Below are 23,688 nucleotides of genomic sequence, written 5' to 3'. Positions count from 1 at the left end.
TGTCTTTAGTTTGCAGTTGTTCCTGTGTAACTGAGATGGGGTTTTGGTGGAAGCTCATCAGCTTTCAGGGGCAATAAGGCTGAGTCAGCCCTGGGCTTAGGCATGTGCTCTCTGTCTGGAAGTAGTTTGACTGCTCCCAGTGAACCCACTGATGTGCTCAGCACTAGGCATGTGTTTTAAATAAGTTCTAAAATCTACACAAATGAGGAGGGTGAGACTACAAGCACAGTGTTTAAACTCAAAGGTTTAGGGGGCTGCATTCGTCATGAAAAAAGCTTTTGGCATTTAATGCATTTCAGGGACATACTGAGCTTAAATGTCACCTGCATTGGAAAAATGATCCTCATCTGTTAATTTTGTGTGACTGTCTTGATAAATGACCTGGTAACATAGCAAGCTAAAGTCCACTGTAGTCCTCTACAACCCCAGGCTTTGGGCTGAGAGCAGCATCTTGGGATTATCCCTATGTCAAACCTTGTTAGAACTGAGTACATCTAAATAATTGTCCGCCAGCTTTTCCTATTACAACCATATACACAGTTTGTGAAATTGGTTTACCATGTCCTGAAAATTTCTTTGATATTTTTAAAGCCTGTTGCTATGGGAACCAGACCCCATAACAGAAAAGCTTTTTGGTGCTAAGGAGGCCAAGAAATTCACTTAACAACAGGAATAAAGCCACGGAAAAATAGCTTGTATTCTTTTTCCAAAAGCAAACAAACAAACCCCACAACAAACCCTGATATCCTGAAGCAGCTTGGACCTGGATTACCATATGGAAGGGGACACTCTGCTCTCAGGGCTTCAGAGCCTGGCCAGGGAGCTCACCCTGTGGACACTTGCACTGGTCCTGGCTCTTACAGGCAAGAATAATCAGGGAATCCACAAGCATCTTTCTCTGAAATAATTCATATGTCTTTTTTACATTTTTTTTTTTCAATATGGAAAGGTTGAAATGATGTGATGGATTGGTTTATGGGCAAGAAAACACAAGTTTTGCTTCTCAGAACTGGATGTCCCCTTTGTGCTTTGCTAATACAGAAACTGGCAGAACAGGCATTACTTTGACGTTAGGGCTTGCAGCCCTGTTTCCTTGTGTCTCATGACTGAGTGAATCAACACCTAATTAAAGTCACATGAGGGACAGAGTAAAATGCTGTTCAGGCACTGATCCCTGTGAATCTTTGGAGAATAACTACTTACCTCTGTCTCCCTCCTTTTCCAAGCAATACTGAACAGCTGTGGCTCTGCCTTTTTTCTTTTCATTTTTTTTTCCCCTTGAGAAAAGAATAGCACGTAGACCTCCTCTAAAGCAATGCTGCCTATGCAGATAAATGAGATCTGGGGTAGGGGGAAGGAAAACCAGGGAGTTCTCAACATAATCTTGAGGAATTGGAATGATTTGAGTTTGTGCTGGAGATGATTTAGCTGAAAGCCTGAAAGTACAGTCCTTGTGCATTTGACACTCCTGGAAATTTAACTGAGAATATGAATGCTGGGCAAGGAAGTTGGCAGTGATCTGTGGGCTCTCTTGGTATTTTTAATATTAGCTGTAATTTTACCACTTGTGGCTCGTTATGAAGGTCCATAACAATTGCTTTCCATCTCTGAGTGACAAATACTTGTGTGGAGATTTATTAGGCTCTCAATTATCACTCGGTCACAAGCACAGCCACCTTAATCAATTACAGGACCGTGGCTTGCAGCCAAGGAATGCTCCAAGCCCCATGCTGCCTTGCCTGTGCTGGATGACTTTCACCACCAAGGCCATATTTTTTTCCCCTTATAAAACTCACAAAACAAGTATTGCAGGGTGTTTCGATCAGCAGAAGCAGATGTCTGCCTGCACCCTGACACAGCAGAGGCTCGTGGGTCGCTGCGGGGCTGTGCAGCAGGTGCAGCGGCTGCAGCCAGAGGTCTGGTGGCTGTCATGTGCTGGCACTGGAGTGATTTGGGCACTCCATGGAGGGGCATCTCCAGGCTGGAGGTGTCCTGGCTGCCTGCAGCCAGGCCAGGGGGTTTCAAGGTGGAAAAAGCAGGCTCTGGGGAGGCACCCTGGCAGGGACCCACCATATCCTGGCACCCTTGGCACAGCATCGCCCACCCTGGTACAGCTCACAGGTTAAAAAGCATAATGTTAAAAAATTGCAGCTGTTTACATTCTAGTCTTTTAGTCTTTAAAAATGTAGGTATTTTTAGATGTATCTGTCTGATTAAAAAGAAAGCTTATTTAGATGTGTTTGCTTGTTGCAAGAATCAGCTGACATGTCAGGCATAGTAGAGCACACTGGCAGTTTGGTTAAGCACCTTGCAGCTTTTCTTTTAATGTCTCCTGAAGTAATATATTAATAATCTCAGTTTTCAGCAGTGCAGAAAGAATAAAACTGCTGTAGTCCTTATGGTTTCTGAAAAGTACTTGAAAATAAAAGCCTTAAAGACACTCTAAGCTGAAGATAAATACAGGGAATTCAATATTTGTCTATTAAAAAATGGAAAGTGTTAGGAGTATTGAGCCAAAGCATCCTTATTCCATCAGGAATCTTTCAAGGGTTTATTATTATTATTAATATTGGTGTTGATAACAATAGTGGAGCCTTAGTGATTCCTCTGAGATGTCTTCATTTTCATGACAGGAGAGGTCTTGCAGTCAACCTCGACTCTCATTCGTCTTGTCTCCTATTTTTCTCATCTATTAATATTCACAGTTTCCAAAATAAAAAGCAGCAATTCACCATTAAGTTCCCTTAGCAAACTTTGCAGTTGATAAATCTGAGCTTGTGAGCTTGATTTTGTTTTGTCTAGTTAGTTCTGTGTGTGGATTTAAGGGTTGTTGAACCTCTCGTGACATCTCCAGAATTCCCTCCAGCATAAAGGAGGGAACACAGCCTGCCCCCCATAACCCTGCTCTGCTGCATTACATCATTCTGGGTGATTTAGGAGGGTCTTTATTTCCAACAGCTATGCTATTTCCAACTATGTTCATCAAGAGCAATTTGTATTGCAACTTTTTTCTCCCCAACTTTTCATTGAGCACACACAACACTGAGCTATTTACACTTCATTTTTACTAGCTACAGCAGAAGAGTCTGCTGTGCACACCCGAGTGTGCACAATAAAATAACTGTTTGGCAGGGGAAGAATGCCCTGTTGTCTTGCAGTACCAGTTGGTATTATGGAGGTTTGTTTGGTGTCTTATAGTAGATTGCAACTGGAAATGTGATACAAAATGAACACAAATGTTTCAGTAGCCTAACCATGCATCAGATTTTTACTTTGATAGTTATTTTTATTTTCAGCGTTTTTCTAATGACATGAAAAATTACAGCAGTGGATAGTCAATCTGCTGAGGTCTCCATGTTCTTGAAAGACAGATAATTGTTTCATGTCCTACCCTCCAAGAATGCTCATTGGCAGATTTGTAGTTGCTGATGCTCCTTTACAATGCTAGTAGAGACAGTTTATTCCAGTTATGAGGCCTTGTGCTGGTAGTGAGAATCCTGTATATGGAGAGTTTATAAACTTGTGTATTTTTTTTAATCTGATATCAAAAGCACTCTTTCCAGCATTTAACAATCTGTTTTCCTTTAATGAATAGAGGGCCCAAGTTTTGAATCTCCTGAGGGAGAATCTCCTGTTTGCAGTGATCTTTCTCATCGTTTGGGCTCTTGCTGACCTTTGCCTGGACTTATGTTTGTGTGTGCAGGTTTGAGTATGCTCCAAGTATATATGGAAGGTTCATGCTTTAACATCTCCACTCTTCCTCTCCAGCAATGAGAATTTTTATTTTTTTTGGAGGGATACAACAATGCACAGAAAGCACATTTGTTTAGAAGTCTAGCTCAGTGGTAATCCTAGTGAGGCAAGTGTTTTGTAGAGAAATAGTATCCAAGTATTTCTAGTCAGATTTCAAATAAAATCCTAATTGGTTTTCTCTCTTTTCGTCTAGTGTGGCTTCCAGCTCCTACCTTCGTGCATTACTAAGCAATAAATATTTCTTGGCTCACTCCCTGGCTCTTTGTTGTGTGCGTTTACAACATGTGTGAGGGAAGCCTTTCTTTAGAAGAAAGACTGAAAAAACTTGTTAAGGCAGTGAAGACCAAAAATTAATTATTTCATTACTCTTTAGCCTGTGGTTGGAGCAAACTCTGTTGTCTGCTTGGTTTAAAATCAGATGATTTATACCCAAAAGGTGTATATGAGCCTTTGCATTAGTTTTAAGTGTTTTCAGAAATGCCTTTGGCTAGAGTGAAGAAAGTGGTTATTTTTGGTGCTGTTTGGTTTTGGCTGAGTGTTTCAGAACATGCCCCAGCCCCAGTTGGGCATGGGGGTCTGCATTGGGCTCTGGGCTGCTGGATTTAGTTGAACTCCATCACCCACATCTTTCCCATCTGCATCTGGCTGGATGTGCATGGATACTGAAATATGTCCCTGGCAGGTGATGGGCTATCACAGGAGATTTTGATAACTTCATTTTTTTTGGACTTGAGTGTTTTTCTGAAGTAGGGTAATATTACCAGCTTTGTTTTTCAAGCTCAAATTTTATACACACAAAAAAAGGAAAGCCTTCACCCTTTCAAAGAGAGGCCTGAATATACACCTAGAGAAGAGGATAGTGCATATCTCATGTTAAAGATGCTCCAGTGTTTTCTTGGATAGGGGAGTGGTGACAGTGTGTGTAAACAAACATTGAATATCTGAATTCCTTCCTCAAGCAATAAATATTCACTGATCTGGCTAAAGCACTGTTTACTCTCTGTAGAATTTGAGTCTGTCTCTATTTGCAGAGAAATTCCTTCCAGTATTTTTCCTGGTCAGTTGTTGGATGGAGGCTGGGTCAGCTTTCAAAGCACTTCTTTTGATACGCATCAGGTTACCCTGAGGTAAAATGGAAACCTTAGATGTTACTCCTGTAAATAAATGTTTACATAATACGAGGCACTTCTCAGCATTGCATGTCTAAGAAAAAAGGTCACTTTTGACATCAGTAACCTTTAGAGAGCGGTGCCTTTGCCACACAGGTAAAGGAAGTCACTGTGCACTGCACATTCCTTCACTAGATCAAGAAGGTAGCTAGGAGTGGTCAGATGTTACTGGTTTTGTCTCCTAAAGCTTGGCATTTTAAGCTTTAAAGGCAAGATTTGGGCTTAAGGCATGGGTCCTGTAACCAGCACATGCCCAGTTTTGCTCATGTGAGTAATTCCATTTAATTGCCTGGCACTAGTCATATATGAAAAGCCAAGTCTGTAATGTATGTGTTTGTGGCATCAGGGCCTCAATTCTTCATTTCTAAATGAGAAACTTCCTGTAAAGCATGGTAAGAAAAGATAATGGTTTTATCTCTCTTTAGTTTTGCTGCTTTTGTGTCAAAACACTTGTCCAGCATCAAACATAAAAATATTACCATCCTATAAAACAGCAATAAAACCATTGCAGTGGTGAGAGATTGGGGATTTCTCCCTGTATTTAACCTATGAGATGTGTAGCAGAGCTTTGTGTTCTGCTTTGGAATCCATTCCAGAGGACAAGCAACATCTGTCCTCTTGGGATTGTATGGTCTTGAAACCATGAACAGGTGCACCAGTTCACCCACTCTGTGATGCAGGGGAACCATCAATAGAATTGGGTTGTGGGATGCAGTGGAACAGGAGATTCTGATGATAAATCTATTTTTGCTGCTTATGTATTTGAAATTTTGGCAAAACTTGTAGGTTTTCAGACAGTGGGGGGAAAAAATAAAGTAAGAACTACGATGCTGTAGCCTTCTGCCTTCATGTATTACTTGAGTTTTATCCAAAGATGATAAAGAATTAGTAGTATGAGTGATTAGCCCGCCTGTCACAAGACTAGATGGCTTTTAATGTATGTGCATTGCATTTTTGAACGCCCAATTCCTTCTTCACTTCCCCGTCTATCTGTCTCGTTCCTCCCCCACAGTTTAGAGATAAAGTTCGTTAAATAGCTCTTTGCTATTTAATGTTTGTTAGACCGCGCTTTGCTGTTGTGATGTCTGGGTACCCTTCCTCGCATGACCCGGCGCACAATCGGGAAACCTTGTTTACAGCCAGCCGGCTTGCTCGGGTTTTCTTTCAGCCCATTATTTTGGGTATTTAATGTTTTTCCCCGTCTGTGGCCATCCAATTGTCTTGCACATGCCCGTTTCTCTCCGTGTAATATTAATGAGCCCTCGCTGGGCGCACAGAGCGCTCTTTGTTGGGAGCGGCAGCGGGCGGGATGCGGGAGTCGCGCCGCAGAGGCGGCAGCGAGCGGGGGCTCCTCGTTCCCCTTTCCCCGCCGAGCCCTGCCCGCAGCAGCGCTCCCAAGGCGCCGCGCAGGGCGGGCCGGCGGCCGCAGGTGGCCGCGGTGACAGCCGTGTCACATGATGGCTGGCAGCGCGGGCTCGGCCGGCCTGCGCCGGGAGCATCCCGCTGCTGCGGGGAGCGTGCGGGCCGGGGGCGCCGCCTGCCCCGAGCCCGCCGTGCCGCGCCCCCCGCTCCTCGCCGGGCGGGCTCAGCGCCCGCGGCTCGGCCGTGACACGGAGCCGGCAGCGCGGATGGATGGATGGATGGCACTGACGGCGCTGCCAGGGCAGCGCTTGGCTTCCCCCTGAATCCCGCTGATCTCTGCAGCAAGCCCTGGAAAAGACGGAGCAGCGGAGAAAGACGGGCGCTCCTTCCTCGAGCAGAAATCCCGGGCGGTGCAGAATTGTGGGGCAGGATTTGGGTTATGAAACTGCGGGGCAGCGCAAACGCCGGCGGGTGCAAACCCCGACACTGCTGTCCTTAAGGTGGTTTCTGTGCTCCTGTTGCTAGGATTAAGGCTTTGCGTTGCAGCATGGAGAGTCTTTTGTTTGAGTTAAATTCAGACCTCTTGATATGTCACCTGACAGTCTTGTGGTTTTGGATGAATATGGCTCATTGCTATTATTAACCTGAGTTGGCAGCCAGGCACAACAGGAGTTTATAGGGATTTTCAAAAGTGGAGCTGCTCGGGGGACAAAGATGCTTCCCAGGTATGGTCACTGCACAGTTCTTGAGATAATTTTAATTATTTGAAAGCTTATTATTTTCCCTGTGATGAAAATACTTATTTTCCAGAGATGTGAATCTTCTAGAGACTTGTTTTGTAATGATTCTTACTGTGATTTTATGCTAAAGGACGTGATTTTTTTTGCCTGAATTGATTCTATCTTGTAACTTTGCAAAGGAAAGTGCAGTCTGCTTGAATAATGTAATTTTGTTCAGTGCTAGTGAATTTAACTGAAAGGAACTGTGTCTCATTTGTGTGTGGTTTTAATTAAAACGTATTTCAAGAGAGCATGAAACTTGTGTGTGTATGTGCATATATTTTGCATGCATACATGTACCTAAATCAGCTAAAACCTGAACAGGTGCTTTTTGAAATGGCATTAAGTGAAGTAGTCCCAAAAATATTTTATGAAATTATTAACAGTGATTGTAAATTCTGCAAGGTATGTGAATTGCAAAGTTATTCAACATATTACACAGCTCTGACAAAATCTTCCCACCAATTTATTTTCAGTATAACACCCCAGATTATTATTACTGTGTTGACTAGGCTGTACCTAACCTGTCAATGTTATGTCTTTTTGCTTGTGGAAGAGGATCTGGCTCATGTATTAGACTTTAGAGTATAAATTAGGTATCTTAATGAGAGTCAAGTGACTCTCATTAGAAGGGAGAAAAAAATGAAAACAAACTGAAGTCAGCTTTATATACTGATAAAGAATTGGACAGAGCCAAGTAGCTTGACAGGCAGTTGAAGTTCAGGTCCAAGTTTGTTCTACCTGTGAAATACCTGGCTGATGTACTTTGTTCCTTAGTATAAGCAGTACAAGTTTCCTGGAGCTCAAGAAGTGCATCTATTCCAGGTGGGGATTGCTAAGCTGGTAAATAATGAGACTGACTTAGAGATGGAGCAGGGAGCTGACCTCCACAGTGCTGCAGTGCCTGTGGACACGTCGCCCTCTTTCAAGAGATTAAAAGCAGGGGGCTTGGATTTCTTTTTTTGTGTTTTAAAGAAACATTATTTCCATGGTATAAACCCATGTCACTACTGCAAGCAGTCAAGGGTGCTTGTCCCTGAGGTGATCCACCATCTGTCTATCCCTCCGTGCTCCCCAGAAGCCAGGTCCTGTGACTTGTGTGGAAGCGCAGCTGCGGTCACCGAGGCAGAGGGCAGAGTGAGCTCCTTCGCAGCCCAGCCCCGAGGGCTCCCTGCTGCCCTGGCCAGGGCACCAGCGCTGCTTTTCTGGGCAGAGCCAGCCAGTGCTCACCGCCACAGTCACACAGCCCTGGCGTGACCTCAGCTCTTGTAAAGACAAATGTCTTGCAACATTTTTTCTAAGTATAGGCGCTGTAGTTTCTCTACTGTAGGGAACTTTCTTCCTCCTTGCAGCCTTATGGTTGTGTTATGTCACCAGCACTTAAACGGAATCTCTCTCTTGAAATGCCAGCTTTGCAAATCAGCCATGCAGCCTGGATCATCCTTGTCTTGTGAATGCTGAGAAAGTTCTTTGTGTTTCAGGTGCTGTTGTTAAAGAAACAAATAACATACCTATGCCTCTAGGAGAAGATGGTCTTCCAAAGCTGCAAGCATCATTAATACACATTACAGTTCTGTTTCCATTGTTTCTAAATTAGTTGTGATCTTTCAGAATGGTCTGTGCAGCTGTTTTGTGCAATAATGTTCAAATAATAAGTGAATTACTGAAATGCAGTAAGAAGGTATTAAAGTATGTAGAAGATCCTCACCATTAATCCTGTATACTCAACTTTTGTTGTATCTTCTCAAAGCCAAAAGAAAAAAATCTAATGACAGATAATAGAAATCTGCAGAGGTGTTTGGGCAGGAGAAGGGAATTCCTGGTTGGAAAAGGCATTTCAGGGCTGAGAGGAGTATGATAGGATGGTTGGACTAGAGAAGGACCATTTTCCTTCTGGACTTGATCACATTTCCCTGTAGCAAAGTAACTGCAGGATCCTGTATACTGGGCTGTATGGGTACAGGTGAGTGGGCTGTGATGTGGATGTACATCTCCATGGAATGTGGAGATAATCTGGAATCCCAGTGCACTCAGTGGAACAGTCTCATATTTGCAATGTTAGCTCTTCATGACAGATGCAGCCTCTGTCAAAGGAGGTGTTAGTACAAGTTGGCTGGGTCTAAGCACCACTACAACAAGGATAATACCTGGAGAACCATCTGCAGGTGCTGGGGATAAGCTCTGGAATCCCTGTGCCTCTGTTGTGGTGCTCACCCAGCAGCAGTGAAGGAAGATGTTTCCTCCTGCCGGAGCCTGTGAGGGGAGCACGGGACAAGGTGGGCCCGTCCGCTCCGCCGGGCTGTTCTGTCACCCTTTAAAAAGGTGCTAACATGTAAACCATGCAGAACAGATAAGCTGGCATAAACTATAAATATCATTTGCGTAGATGCATTTAAAAATAGTTCCAAGTGATTCATCACCAGGCAATTTTTATAACTATGGGTAACATGATGTAGGAAAACAATAGTTTGACTGATAGTTTCAACTTACGTTTTACATGTTTAGTTCTTTTCTGATTTTGAGTAGCTTTATTTTTTAGAAAACTCTTTTCCAGTTCCTACTTGCTAAATATCTTGATCATTTTGCTTCAGTTGCTTTACTTTAAGATTTCTAAAGTATCTGTTTTTATTAAAAAGTAACCAGATACAATCTAAGCCTCATTAATATAAACAGTTTTAAAAGTAGTCTCAGCCAGGAGGGAAGATAATACTAAGCTAAACCTTTAATGTAACGAAGAAGTGGTGTTCATGTTCTAGGTGGGAATGAGGAGGAAGGAATGTACTGGGATTCAATTACAGGGGAAAATCCTGTATTTTAATTGTTGGAGTGGTAACTGAAGATCTCTGTGTCTGTTGTGTCCTCTATTAAAACTTGCACAGAGTGAAATAATACCACTTTACAGCCATTCAGTTCTTGCTGAGAAACGTTGATGGTGGTAATAAACTCCAGGAACACAAGAAAATTCATCCTTAGAGAGCAGTTGGAATTCTGGATTGCTATGAATCTCTCTAGTAGAGGTGTCAGGAAACATGAAATGAATTTGTAAGTGTAAGCTACAGGTGATATTCCTTGTGATTGAAGGTAAAAAAGGCACAAAAGCAGAAAGGATGAAAAAAGGGAAGAGCTGAACAACAGTAGGGCTTCAGTGCGAATATGCATTAAAATACCATTTTTCAGACCTTGGTCTCATTGTTGCTGGTTTCTAATAATTCCATCATGAATAATATGGGATTTTCCCTTTCTCTCCCAAATAATTCCTTTTCTTTTGCACTCTGTACTTGCATGAGTGTCTGTGCAGGGGCATTGGATCAGATGCCCTCCAGAAGACCCTTCCAACCTCTACCAGTCTGTCGTGGTGTGAGAGCTGGGTTTTGTTCCTAAAACATCCCATACAGCATATATATGTCAACGGGTTTCCACTCCATATAGGTATTTTTGAGCATCTCATTCTAGAGGAATCCCCGCTTGTGTAGTGGAGATCCCCACAGGAGCAGTGTCCTGCTCAGAAGGAATTTGATGGTCACCAATTTTTTGTTTGTTCCATGCCTGAGGTCACAGCACTGTGTGGCGAAGTTGCAAACACTTCTACTGGTGAAAGGTATTTGGGGTTTTTTGGTAGCGGTTCTTATGGAGTTTTTTTGCCCTGGGTTAATTTTGGGGTTTTTGTTTAGTTCTACTAAGTTTCAAGGCAAGATCAAAGAGTGGCAGATAGTTCATGCAGGAAAAAGTCCTCATTAAGAAACTGTCATTTCCAGAGCAGTGTGGGAAATGGAGACTCACCTTTCGTTATCATTGCTAGAACATTTCATTCTATGTCTCCTGGTTTTCCTGTAGGAATCTCAAGAAAACATCAGTTAAATGTCAAAGTTAGTTTCCATTTATAAACAGAACTAATTATATTCAGAAGATCTAGGTCAGTTTTCATCTGCTGAAGAGGAGAGCTGGAGTGCTGCCCTGTTATGTTTGTTTTGAGAATGCCTCTTGCATGCAGGAATTTTATGTTTCTGGGGATAATCTATTCAGATATCAAGCTTAACGGTATTTTAAATCTGCTAACAACAAAAGCAAAGCTCTGTGTCCTGCTTCCCCCTCACTGGTGGGGGTGAGTTGGAGGTGCCAGGCTGCCTTCTGTTTACTGTCTGTCTGAATGAACTTTCCCCCAGCTCTCTGAAAGGCTCTTCTGGTTTGGGAAGTGGCCTGCTATTGCCAGGGAATGTTTTTGCAAGGCTGAAATGTGCTTAAGGATGCTATTATGTAACACAGATAGCGCTTCTTTGGAATTATCACAAATTATGATGGATAATAGCTACTAAATGCTTGTCTAGAGAAAGTTGAAATGTCATGTGAAGAAGCTGAGAAGTAAACAAGCTCTTGTTACTTTCATCAAATATATTTCTGAATACAGCAAGAGTTTTATATTTAGCTTTCTCTCCTCTTAGTGTGTAATCTGCTCTTGGAGCTTTTTATAAGTAGACTTTCCTAAGATCTGGAACAGCTACTGCCTTCTTTGCCAGTAATTTCAAAGTCAAATATCAAAAGTACTAGGTAATGGAAGACATGCTTTTGTCTGAGTGTGAAGGAAATTCAAACGCATTGCAAGGGTGGAGCAAAAGCACCCTCCTGGCAAGCAAGTTATTGTTATTGTCACACAGCTTCTTTATAGGAACCACAGTGGCCTATCTGGAGAAAATGTTTGTTTCTGGACTTCCACTGATTCCACTTTAATATATGGAGGTTGTTCTTCCAGGAAGCCAGTTTATCCAGTGGTTCTCCTCACTTCTAGCCAAAGTCATGCTCTGAGCAGTTACCATGCTCAGCTCTAGTGCCTTTTGTGCCTCTCAGTTGGTAACACCCCAGGCATGTGACAAACTAGGGGCTTTGTTTTCTTATATTTTCTGAAATGCAAGATGGGGTTAATTAGGAGAGCCTCCAGTAAGTGGAAGCTGTGAGTTTGTCACTGTGCTTGGGTTTTGGTGCAGTTTGCTCAGTTTGGTGTCTGCACTTTGTGTGGGCATTTCATGCTGTGGATAAAACTTTGCTTTAGGTGCCCTAATGAGACGGTGTGTGGCTCCTTGCCCCCAAATCTAGACATGAAGTTATTTCAACTCAAGTTGCTCAAGGTTTTCTTTCTTGTAATAAGTTGATTTGGACATTCGTTGCACACCATCTTCTCTGCAGCTTCTGTTTTTCTCTCTTGTTGCTAAATGGTGCGGATGGGCAGATTAGGAAATAGATTCCATCTCAGGAGAGTGTGTAACTGTATGTCTTGATGCTTCGTTCCACCTCATTGGGACTACACTAGTTGTAAAAATTGTGTACCTATACTGGAGCATCCTTAAAAACTTCTGATAGGTGGTGATGGCTTTGGTGATCAAATGGATTTTCTGCTGTTACAGAACTTGTTTGTCACATAAAGCATGGGTGCAGAGCAGGAAACCCTTTGGGTGTTGAGTTACAGGAGAGGAAATTTTACTGTTGTCTTGGAGTCTAACTTGCCAGGTTTAACTCATGTTATGGATGTCTTTTTGCTGAAATACGTGTTCAGCTTCATGCAAATTGGGAATCTGTATCCTTTATTAATGGCTGGAAAGTTCCAGTGCCTTGTTTCTGGCTCCTTGAAGTTCATGCTAACACTGCTTGTCTAAAAGCCAAGAATGAGGAAGACAGAATTCCACTTGATCTAGGAAATGGCTTGTAAACTAGCTGAAAGATAATCCCTGGTGGTTTCATGGATACAGCAGGTATCTTGTTTCCTATCTTCCAAGAATTGTCATGGTGTCAGTGAAAATGGACTCCCAAGCCAATGGATGACAATGCTTGCTGGGCTTTAAAGTGATGGCTGGCTTTTTAAATTGAAAATTTAAGATGGTAACTACAAAACACCTTTAAAGAGGAGATTGTAGAGTGGTTTCCAAGGCTGATCCCTGCAAGTTCTCCCTTTGAGAGCTCCTCTGGAGTAGTGGCACTAGGGAAGGTTCTGAGGCTTCAGGAAGGCTCCTTCCCTTGGAAACCAGTTTGGGAATAGGTGTGTTAGGATTGCTTTGTGTGGTTTGCTGACCATGCCCTTGAGTCACAGTGGCTTATGTGGAGCGAGCCAGGTGGTTCTATGAAACCACCCTGTGATTATTCATCTTGGCGTTTTTTGTATGTTTAAACACAAAAGCTGAGTTCTATGACGTTGATTCTAGATAGCTGGAACTTGAAGAAAACATCACAAGACAGAGCACAAGCTATTAATGCTGCACACATCATTTTGTGCTGTTGTAGAGGATTGGTGCAGTTTATGACAGCGTAATTTAGCACATGTAGGGGAAAGAAAAGAAAACAAAAGCAGTAGTTCTGGCTACAGGATCAAAGGGTTTGATGAAATGGCATTGAATTTTCTGGACTCTGTTTTAATCAAGTTGTATATACAGATAATGTAAAAAGAGCAGTGTAATAAAGAGTTGTGGTAATTGATCCTTCTGCTCTTTTCTTTTTCAATTAAAGCTGGCCTTTGCCGGAGTTTGACCCAAGTCAGATCCGACTGATCGTGTACCAGGACTGTGAGAGGAGAGGACGGAATGTCTTATTTGATTCCAGTGCTAAAAGAAAAATAGAGGATGTTTCAGTCTCGGTGAGTATTTTGCTAATTTACATGTTTATAGTTGTATTTTTCAAATGGCCAAATTGATAAATTGCATACATTCTGTTTTATTCACATTGATATTTAAACCTTGGTTATATGCAGGGCTATATTTAAATGCCTGTTAAGTTGCAAATTATTCAGGCTTCAGGGGTTTCACTTTTACCAGTTTTAAATACTGTAGGGATCTCTCTATTCTGGGATTTATGCATTTTCTGCTCTTGCAGTGAGAAGGATTTCTTCCTGGGGCTGCAGCAAACAATGCTGGACTTGAAACAGGGCCTGAACTGGGATTTATTGATCTGGTTTTGTGCCATGGTGGGGTCTGCATTCTTAGTCAGAAGGTCCCCACAGCCCTGTGTCCTCTTGTGTCCTGTTTGGTTAACTTTTATCAATTGCTGTTTGTATGCTTTGCTGACAGTTTTTTCACACAAAGTTACTTGAAAACTCTAGTTTTTCTTTTGGCATAGTTTGCATGGTAATCTATTAATTGGAACTGAAATGAATGTGGTCAGATGAGGATACTTCCTTTAAGGGCTCTGGACAGAAGATTAATTTCTGGCCACAGTGCTACTGAAAGTGGTGGTATAAGGCTGGACTACTTATTTAGCTGCTTTGAACTTCCTTTTCACCATTTCAATAAACATTCACAAATCATTTTAAGCTCTGCAAGCAGAAAGCATGGTGTGAATTAATTGAAATTAATGATTCCAGCTGCTTTTACCTATAGGACTTACAGAGATCCTTCTGTAAGCAGGAGTACACAAAATAACACATTACTTCCAAGCCCTGGTTTTCCTGTTGGGTATTGGAGTACAGCAAGAAGATTTTTCATCCAGCTTTCCAAACTCTTCCAGCCTGTTGCCAGCCTGATGCTCTTAACCCTGGTCTCAAAGGCTGTGTCCAATATCCAAACCTCTGGAATCTGTGTCTTACCAGGCACAAACTTCCAGTCTTCTCCATTGCTTACTCCAGTACTTTTACAGCCATGAATCAAGATCCCAATTTCCGAGTTTTTAGAGAGAATTTGTGAAATAAAGCAAGTTTCATAAAATGTTTAAAAATACATCTTTCTTTTTTATTTAAACTTGCAGAATGGTTCTGTTAGTTCCTGTTCTTCCTGATGTTCTTGCCAGGAAAACAGGTTTTTAAAGACAGGAGATCTTTAGAAGTGGTTTATTGGTATGAATTGCTGGCTGTACTTACCACTATTACTTCATTAATAAAAGTAACTTACAGTATACATCCTCTTGCCAGATTTAAATTAATTTCTTGAAAGTCTAAAACCTCTTTAAGATAGATGTGTACTTGCCAACTTCACTGTTTTGGGTTACTTCAGAAAGCTCATTGACTGAGGCATCTCAACAGCCACAGGATAAATGGCTGATAATGGAGCTGATAAGGTTCCATATTAATGTTCCCTTTTTCTTTGCTAAGGGGGAGGGAAACAGCTGTACTCACCATCTCCACACGAGACTAGTGGAGGAAAACTCTTTCCAGGGCATTTGAAATACCCAGAAGTCATTTCTAGGAACTTTATACATTTGTTTTTCATAGTATTAGGATTCTTTGAAAGTGGATATATTGAAACATTTGCTTGCCATGGATCTGCTTTCTGCAGCATTCAGATAATGTCATGTCAGGCAAAACTTTTCTCATGAACCAAAAGTTTGCTGGTGAAAATGTGCAGGAGAGTCTTCAGCTGGGTTTGATGTGAGCTCAGTGTGGGTTTGTGCAGTGAGCAGGGTGTACTGGCCATTTTCAAGGAATTGCATTGTTCTTTTCTCAGCTCTTTATCATGATTTTCATTAGCAAAGACACACCCTGCCTATACAAAGCCAGATCTTGGCTCTAAGCACATTCCAAGGCACTCTTGCCCTTTTGCAGCCAGTCATGTGTGGGCTGGGCACTTTTTGTTCTGAAAAGGGTGTCTGTTCAGCACCCCACTTTTTGTGCAAGGCTTTCTGCATCTCTTCCCCCTCACCCCCATTTTCTAATGTGACTTATACCTCTGGATCTACAAATAACACAAGGGAGACAATTGGAAGAGTGCCTGGCAGTGGCCAGAGTGTTCTGGTTCAAGTCAAAGCAGTCTAGCACAGAGAATCAAGAGGGTTTCACTTTGCTTTGTGGTGCTGTGCTCTTCAGTTCCCTTTTTCTGTTGTTCATCAGACATGAAAGCAATTATAATTTAAGAGTTTTATGCCTGCAAGGTGAGATATATTTTGGTCTGGTTTTTATGTATAATCCCTACATATGTTAAAAGTTGTGTGTGGTGGGCCAAGGTTGAACGTGGCTCAGGCATTTGAATTCTGTAAGGGAGGGTGTGGAGGGTGTGGTCATAAAATTTAGGGAGCATCAGAGAAAATCTTTGCAGACACAGATGTTTCAAGAAATAAAACAGTAAGCTCTGGATTTTTGATCAGTGAAAACTGCTGAGTTTGTGCTCACACCAAGCTGGGCTCTCCTTAGTAAAGCATTAGTAGGTTCATCTTACCTGCAAGGGAAACGTGGCTATAACACAAATAAGGACTTTTTGTTTTCATTGGATATTAATTCAGCCTCTTCATGCCTTCAGTAAAGGTAAATATTAAATAGACAAGAGTTTGGGGAGGGTTTTGCACAGCAGGACACTGAAGGCAGTCAGGAGTTTGCAGTGGCCATTCCACTGATTGCTCAGGAGAAGTGATGATTCCCCCAGCCTTGATAGAGTTAAACGTGCCAGGGAGGCTGAGCAGCAGCCTGGTGAGGGAGGAGGGCTGCAGGCCATTCCCCACACCGGGAATGTTGGCCCAAGGCTGTGCCAGGCACAGATCTGCCTCAGGCAGCTGTGGGCACTTTGCATGTGGGAGGCAGAGAGATCCCCTTTGTGAGTCCTATACCTTTTTTGGTGCTGAGCAGGAGAAGTCCTTCCCCAGCTTTCCAGGGGATGGGCTATTGATCAGCTGGGCTCTGGAAGCAGAGGGGAAAAGCTGCTGTGTCCCAAGCATCAGAAAATTGAGTGTGTGAGTTCTGCCAGGGTATCCCAGAGAGAGAGTGGCTGCCCCTTGCAGCCCTGTGGCACTAGGTCGTGAGCAAATGCACCAGAGCAGCCATTTGCACACTGACTGTACGGGGCAGCCTGTGCTAGGAGGAAGAGGCATTACTGATGGCTTTACTGAACAGCCTCTGTCCACACCCAAGCACCCGCATCCCTTGGATTTTTGGGCATCCAAGAACTTCTATAGGCAAGCTTGTGGGTTTGAGCCACTGTCTCCTCTCTAAAGTTATTTTTTTCACTCCTCATAGCAGTAAGTATCTCATTTCTAATGAGACTGTGTTACTTGATGTGCAGGTGATAAGGTTACAACCTGTGAGTGGTTTCTGCTGTTAGGTTCTGTGTTCATCTGCTGCTCTTGCTGTGACACCTCCTCTCTTGCTCTCTGCTCCCAGGTGCCATCAGCCCTGCTCTCCTCCCTGGGCTGTACTGGGTGCCTGAGCCAGGAGCTGTGTGTGAACACAGGTGTGCTCCTCAGAAAACTGTGGCACCAGGCCTCCTTTGAATTTCAAATAAGCACAACAGGCAGCTCCTTTTCCTGCTTAAGGTGCAGCAGCCAGGTGCCCAGGCAGTGCTGGGCTGTCAGCCTCACTCTGCCTTTCCCTGTGCTTGCTTGGCTTCCCAACCTTGACACTGCATCCATACTCAGCTCCTGCTAGGGCTGGCTTGTGTTTTACTGTGTGGTGCAGGAATTATGTCCCCATAACTGCCAGTGTGCAAAGGCCAGCTGAAGGATGAGGAGTTTGTCTCCAAGGGCTGGTGATTGATTGGGATAAGGATGCCAGGAATGGTGCCAGGAGGGAGGAGTGGGGAGTGAAGTAAAGAAGAAGCTGAAAAGGGGAACCTTGGATCATGGCTTTCCTTGGAGCAGGCAAAGTGGGACAGGGATTAACTGTCTCATTTTAATCCTCATTTTCCTTTCTGTTTTGTCCAGTGGGGATTTATGACAATAGAGTGGTTAACATTGGGGATATGGCTGGAGAGAGGTGCTGATGGGATATGTAAGAGCTAAAAGATTTCCCAAGTTTGAAGATCAGCCTAGAGGAAGGTTTCAAGTACAGGGAGGAAGGGGGGCTGTCAAGGGACCATGAGGAAGAGAAGGGAGAAACAAAAAGGAAGGACTCAAACTGCACTGTGCTGAGCAGAGATCTAGAGTTTGGGCATGTGGTTGGAAAGGGGGAGAGACAAGGAATCAGATAAGGGCAGTGACTTGTTGCCAGGACCCAGAGGCAGAAGAAGGTTTTCAGAAATAGCATTTGTTTTGGTGTTCTGATGAAATGAGAGACCTGGGGTACAGAATTTGAGATGCAGAGGTGCCTTAGTGAAGTTCAATTTGGAGAATGCAAAGTTCACCTCTTCCACTAGTTGTCTTTATCTGTGAATAATTTCTCTAAAAGGTCATATGATACTTGATCTCCTTCAGTGTCAATTTCTTTTACTCTGAATGTCATATTTATCCCAAAGTAGAGAAATGGCATGCTGCTTGAAACAAGCCAGGATTAGCCACGTGTTCTGACAGACTTCAGCTCTGGATAAATGTTGAACAGCAAATTGCTTTGAGGGATTAGTAATTGGATAGTGAGCCTTTTGCTTTTAGGTGAGTTGTGTGAAATGGAGACTCTGGACTCTGTCTGAGCAGAGTGGAGCAGATGGATAAAGCTGTAAGCACAGAGATCAAGTCCCACCTTCTTAGCTCAGCTTATTCTCTCTAAACAGACATGGAAAAATACTAGTGGAGTAAGGGAGCACAGGGTTGTCTTGACTTCTTTCACTGACCTCTGAGTAATAGAGGAACTCAACAACTCTAGAAATAAAGGAAAATTGCAGCACTTGGCAGCTGCATCTTAAGAAAGATGTCTGGATTTTTTTACTTGAGCACTTGAAGGGGAAGAATGAGTGCCTGTTCAGTTTACTCCCATGTGTTGGGCGGATACATACGTTTCATTGCACATACAGACCAACTCATATTAATACAGCAGAAGAGTTAATTTATCTGTTTTGAAATATTTTTTATTCTGGAAAGCCTGTTTTGAAAATGAGGAACAGATCTCTTGAAGAGTAGCAACTTTGCTTGGAAATAGAGATTTCTCTATCACTGCCACCACAGTGGTATTTGAGCACCTGCTGTTGCAGAGAGGTAAAAAAGAGTAAAGCATATGATGACATTTCTTTTCCCTTCTGTCACTCAGTCACAGCCCTAACACACCTACACAGACTCTGATTTAGTTCAACACACCAGGCTCCTTTCAACTTTCTTGTTATCCCCAAAGCAAAACCTGCCCAGCAGAAATTCCTCTTCCCATTCACAGCACTGGGCATGTTTTTCCCCCTTGCTGAGGAGAACAGAGAGTTTGTGTCAAAGAGTTAAAAGGCATTGCTCACAGATGTGGAGAAAAAAGACTCCAGAAGAGGAACTGAGGAAGAAAATGACTTTGTACCCTGTTCCCTATAAAGACATTTTACTTTAAGTTTTCTTCAGATCTGCCTGATAGGTCTCCAAGACTTTCAGCAATGATGACCTCTAATGTCAGAACTGGCACGGCCAGTATTTGGAGCTGGGTGGCATCTGCAGTGAGCTGGCAGGGAGAGAACAGAGTGTGACCCCAGCGGGGAGAGCAGGGTGGCAGCCAGGAGCAGAGGCATCCTTCCAGCAGATGTTCTGCTCTCCAGCAAAAATGGGCATTTCAGAGCACTCCAGCACCACCCTGCCCAGGGATCAGATTTGATGCAATAATTGGGAAGAAAATTCACAGCTTTGAAACTTTTCCTTGTACAGCTCTTAAATAATGAGGTTACTTTTTTTATTTTTGGAAGCCTGGCTTGAATATCTTTGGAATATTATGTGGGAATGCAAGTAATCCTACTCCTTTGATGGATAATATCTCTAGATTTGTAGCATCTAAAATTTCATTGACATTTGAAGTCAGAGATTGCAGAGGGGAGGGTCACTGCAAGTACTTGATTTCGTTGTCCAAGGAGATCATATTAAACACATGCTAAGTTTGTGAAAGAGAAAACACCAAAATTCATCAGTGATCTGCATTTTAGGAGGGATTTACTGTTCACAAGGTTCTGAAAAGTGAGAGCTGAAAGATTCTGACCTCATTTAAAGACTCCTTGCAGGAGTTTTGGTTCATTAAACTCCACTGCAAAGACCAAACAGCCATTTTCCTGGTTTGCTATTTAAATTAGGCAACTATTACTGCAAGTTACCCGACCACCCAGTGGATCTGGGAAAAGCTGCTGTGCAGAAAAAGGCAGTGACAATGAGAAGAAATTATGTAAAAGTAATTGATTTGCAAACTCAGCCTATTCTTTTTAATGCACAGAATTTTATTTTCTCTTGTAAAGTCAGTAAATGCATTTCTACAGTCTCAAGGAAGCTTAGTTATAATTGTAACATTTTAGAAGGAACTTTCAACATCTGATGGAAAATGCAAGCTGAAATGTGGTTTGCCTGCAAAAGCTGCTGTAACCCTGTGGATTGTATGTGGTTTTATCACATGATGCTTGCCTAGCCTAGGACATTGTTGTTTGTGTCAGAGATAAAATGCAATTCTAGTTCACGAGCTCCTACTGGAGTCATATGATGATCGTTCACATGTTCCAGCCATTGTGCACTGTGCTCAAGCCACACATCCTCAGCAGCCATTAGCAAATCTGCATATTGCAGGATTTCAGTGAGCTCTCCACTGTGTGGAAAGGAGAGGACACTGCTGTGTGTCAGGAAAGCTGACAGGGCTGGGGGAAAGTGAACACTTCCCTCCCCTCTGTTACTAATTCCTTTGCACATTTTTTCCTTGAGGCTTTCTGTGGCAGCAGCTCTCTAAGGGAGCAGCAGTGAAGGCTGCCACGTGGGGCTTTATAATCCTGGCCATTTTCTGCTGCTTTGCTGAACCACAGCTAGGGCCAAATTTAAGTCACCTGTCCCTAAAAAAAATAACCTGGACAACCTAGGACAGAGGCATGGGACTCCCATTCCTCCACAGCAGTAAGGCCAGTCATCTTTTCCAACAGCCATTGCTGATTATTGAGCAGTTGTGGAGTTACTAATGTGTGCCTTGGCTATCTCACACTTTTCTTTATGCCTTTTCCTTAAAAGTTGAGACATGGCCACGTTTTTGGATGAAGAGGAAGCTTGTGGCAGGGAGCTGTGAGTCCAGAGATGAAGCTGTGACATACAACAGCACTTCTGTGTTCCCATCTGTCCTTAAACCTTCTTTAAGCAGGGTTTGCTTCCAGCTTGCTCTTACTGGTTTGGTGATTGTGTAGGAAATGGTAATTAAGGAAGTCTTAGGGCAGAGTTAGTGTGGAATTTTGAGCAATGTGGACTATTTCTGTCTCCTAGTGCTGCCTACCAGCAGATGTAAATAATGCCAACCTTACGGGGGTGTGCTGAAGTGTAACGAGTGTGTGAAAAATACATTGAGATCTTTAGGTGAGGAGGGTTGGCAATGCCAGTGCTATGTAAACTGCATTAACTTGGTGGATGCTGATTCTGCTTGGGATGCTGGCATTCTCAGGGGAAATCACAAATGCTTTTAAATAGTGAATGAAACATAGTGAAGCATCTCCCATGCTAGTTATTGATAATTCTCTGTGTGTAGAGTGAACACAGATTCTGCCCATTCTGTACATCAGTTCCAGCTCCATCTGGGCCCTCTCTTCTCTGCTTTTTATCTGAATCTCTATGAAAATTTACCTTTTGGATTGATTCTTCATAATTTTGTGAATATTTTCTGCCTTCTCTGTAGCACTGTGTTTTTTAGCATTGTCCATTTGCAGCCACACAATTCCCTCATACAGAAAATGTAAGGAATGTGTCACCTCTTTGCCACTCTTGAGAAAGACTAGGGGGCTTAGACACAGCTAGGGAGAGATCTGTGAAAAACAGGATCTTTTCTCTCCACTTGCCCTCGTAACTTGAATGTTCTGAATTGTGTGTTATTCTTGCTTGATAATTAATGGTGAGCTGCTGCTTACACTCCTGTGTCATCTCCACTCTGGCAGGCACAGGGAGTAAGGTGGACATTGCCATCCTTCCTTTAAATGCTTTGGTATCATTATCTCTCCTAATCCTGGGTCTAAAAATGTCTGCTTAGGGAGATGGAGTTGTAGTGACCTGTTGGCTTCTGGCTAATTGGAAGTAAGAGAGCTCAGCTTTCCTTTGGACAGCCAGGCTGCAGAGATATGGGAATATGTTCTATTACCTGTTTCCTGGGGCATGAGCCTTTCAGCTGTTAAATATCTTACTTAAATAGGTAAGTACAATGATACTAACAATGATTTCAGGTCATTGGACTTAGTGTGTCACGTGTGTTGTCTTTATTTCAGAAACTCTGCAGTGATGCTCAGGTGAGAGTTTTTGGGAAGTGTTGCCAGCTAAAGCCTGGAGGAGACAGCTCTTCTTCCTTGGATAGTTCAATCAATTCATCCTCCTCCTTCTCTGATCCAAAAGAGCAATGCCCAAAATACCAGGTGAGTCACTTTTTTTTTCCATGTCAGATGCTAACAGCAGGTGAGGCATGACTGTTTTAAAGTACTTGAAATGAGAGGCTGGCAGTGGAGAGCAGTGAGAACCAAGACCTTGGGTGACTCAGGAATGTTTAACACTGCAGCTTTGGGTATTATCAAGTATAAAACCAACCAGCTGGTTCTCTTGGGATGTCTTGAATGGCAGCGATTTCTCTAGGGCATTTGTTCCATTTTGTGACCCAGGTGATAACACTCATTTGGTGTGATCAGACTAGGCACAAATATCTTGGTGCTGATGGAGTAGTCTATTTCATTGTTAAATGCCACAGAAATAACATTGTCTGTAGGGATGGTCTGTGTAACAGCTTTTTAAGGGATTTGGTGCACTTGAGTTCCATTTTATATAAGAGCTTTTGGCCATGAGAGTAGCTAGAGTCATCTGACACGGATATATTTTTGTCATCTCTCCTTCCACAGATCACAAGTGTTTTATATTAAGCCACCCTAAAATAGAACTAAGCCCTTTTCACTCTTTGTAATGAAGTAATTGTGTGTTTGAGGGAAGCTGCTATCTCCTCAACCTGCTCTGGAGTACAATACTACTGATGTCTTAATCTCCCACAGATAGAAGTGAAGAAGCTTCCAGTGCTGACTTTCCTACTGTCACGTTAACTCCTGCTATATTTGGCAAGCTGTGTATTCTTGTTTTCTCTGTCTCATCACACTCTTTTCCACAGCTTGGGTAAGGTGGCTGAAGATCTGTTTTCCGTTCCTCCCTTCCTGGCAGGGCATTTACTGTGGTTATGAAAGGAAGAGATGTTTCTGTCAGCAGCTCCCTACCAGCACAATGCAACCTCCTTTGTGCACTGTGTGCCCAAGAAAAAACATGCCCCCCACTCCCAGAACCTGGCTCTGCTCCAGAGCAGGCTCTCTGCAAACAATGCTCAATGCTACTAAAGAAAATGAATTTTAGTGTTTGGCATGAGGGTGCATTTTAAAGCTGTGGAAAGTTTTCCTTTTGAAGTTCCCATTTCCTCATGTGTATCACTCACTCAAAATGTTACTGAGCTGAACTGAAATCTCAGTGGCACTGTGCCACACACTTCCAGCTGAAGTTGGTCTTCCACAGCATATTTATTGTGAACTATCTACTGCATTCATCAGACTCCTTCCAGGCTACCCCAGCAAGTGAGCAGAGAGACAAAAATACAAGAATTCTTTAATGTGCAGTAAAATTTAGTATTGGGTATGCAGAAGGGCCAGAGTGAGTTTGTCCAGACTTCACTCAGCCTGGCATTTCCTATGTTTTAACTGCTGTGTCTGTAGCCTCAGAAGTTACTTATTGGAGTATTTATAAATTCTCTTGTTTGTTTTTTCGTAAGGCCATAAAATGGAAGTTCAAATAATATAATACTATGGGGCTTTTAAAATACTATTTTATATTTTCTTGTTTAAATACACTTTGATTATATATGAGCAACTTTAATT

General features: G+C 42.7%; 1 protein-coding gene across 3 annotated transcripts in view; it reads left to right on the top strand.

Annotated features, from left to right (window-relative positions):
* FNIP1 (folliculin interacting protein 1) overlaps nt 1–23,688 on the top strand; it is a 64,331-nt gene that overhangs the window by 13,587 nt on the left and 27,056 nt on the right. For 2 of the 3 annotated variants that reach the window (XM_058034980.1, XM_058034978.1), the window contains exons 2-3: nt 13,553–13,679; nt 22,060–22,203. In XM_058034980.1, the coding sequence (XP_057890963.1) occupies nt 13,553–13,679; nt 22,060–22,203 (271 nt within the window). Of the gene's footprint in view, nt 1–6,526; nt 7,010–13,552; nt 13,680–22,059; nt 22,204–23,688 lie in introns of those variants that run through there. The other variant, XM_058034979.1, reaches the window with a different exon arrangement.

Source organism: Melospiza georgiana, chromosome 15, assembly GCF_028018845.1.
Source record: "Melospiza georgiana isolate bMelGeo1 chromosome 15, bMelGeo1.pri, whole genome shotgun sequence".
NCBI classification, from domain to species: Eukaryota; Metazoa; Chordata; class Aves; order Passeriformes; family Passerellidae; genus Melospiza; species Melospiza georgiana.
This window is presented reverse-complemented; position numbering and strand designations above follow the sequence as displayed.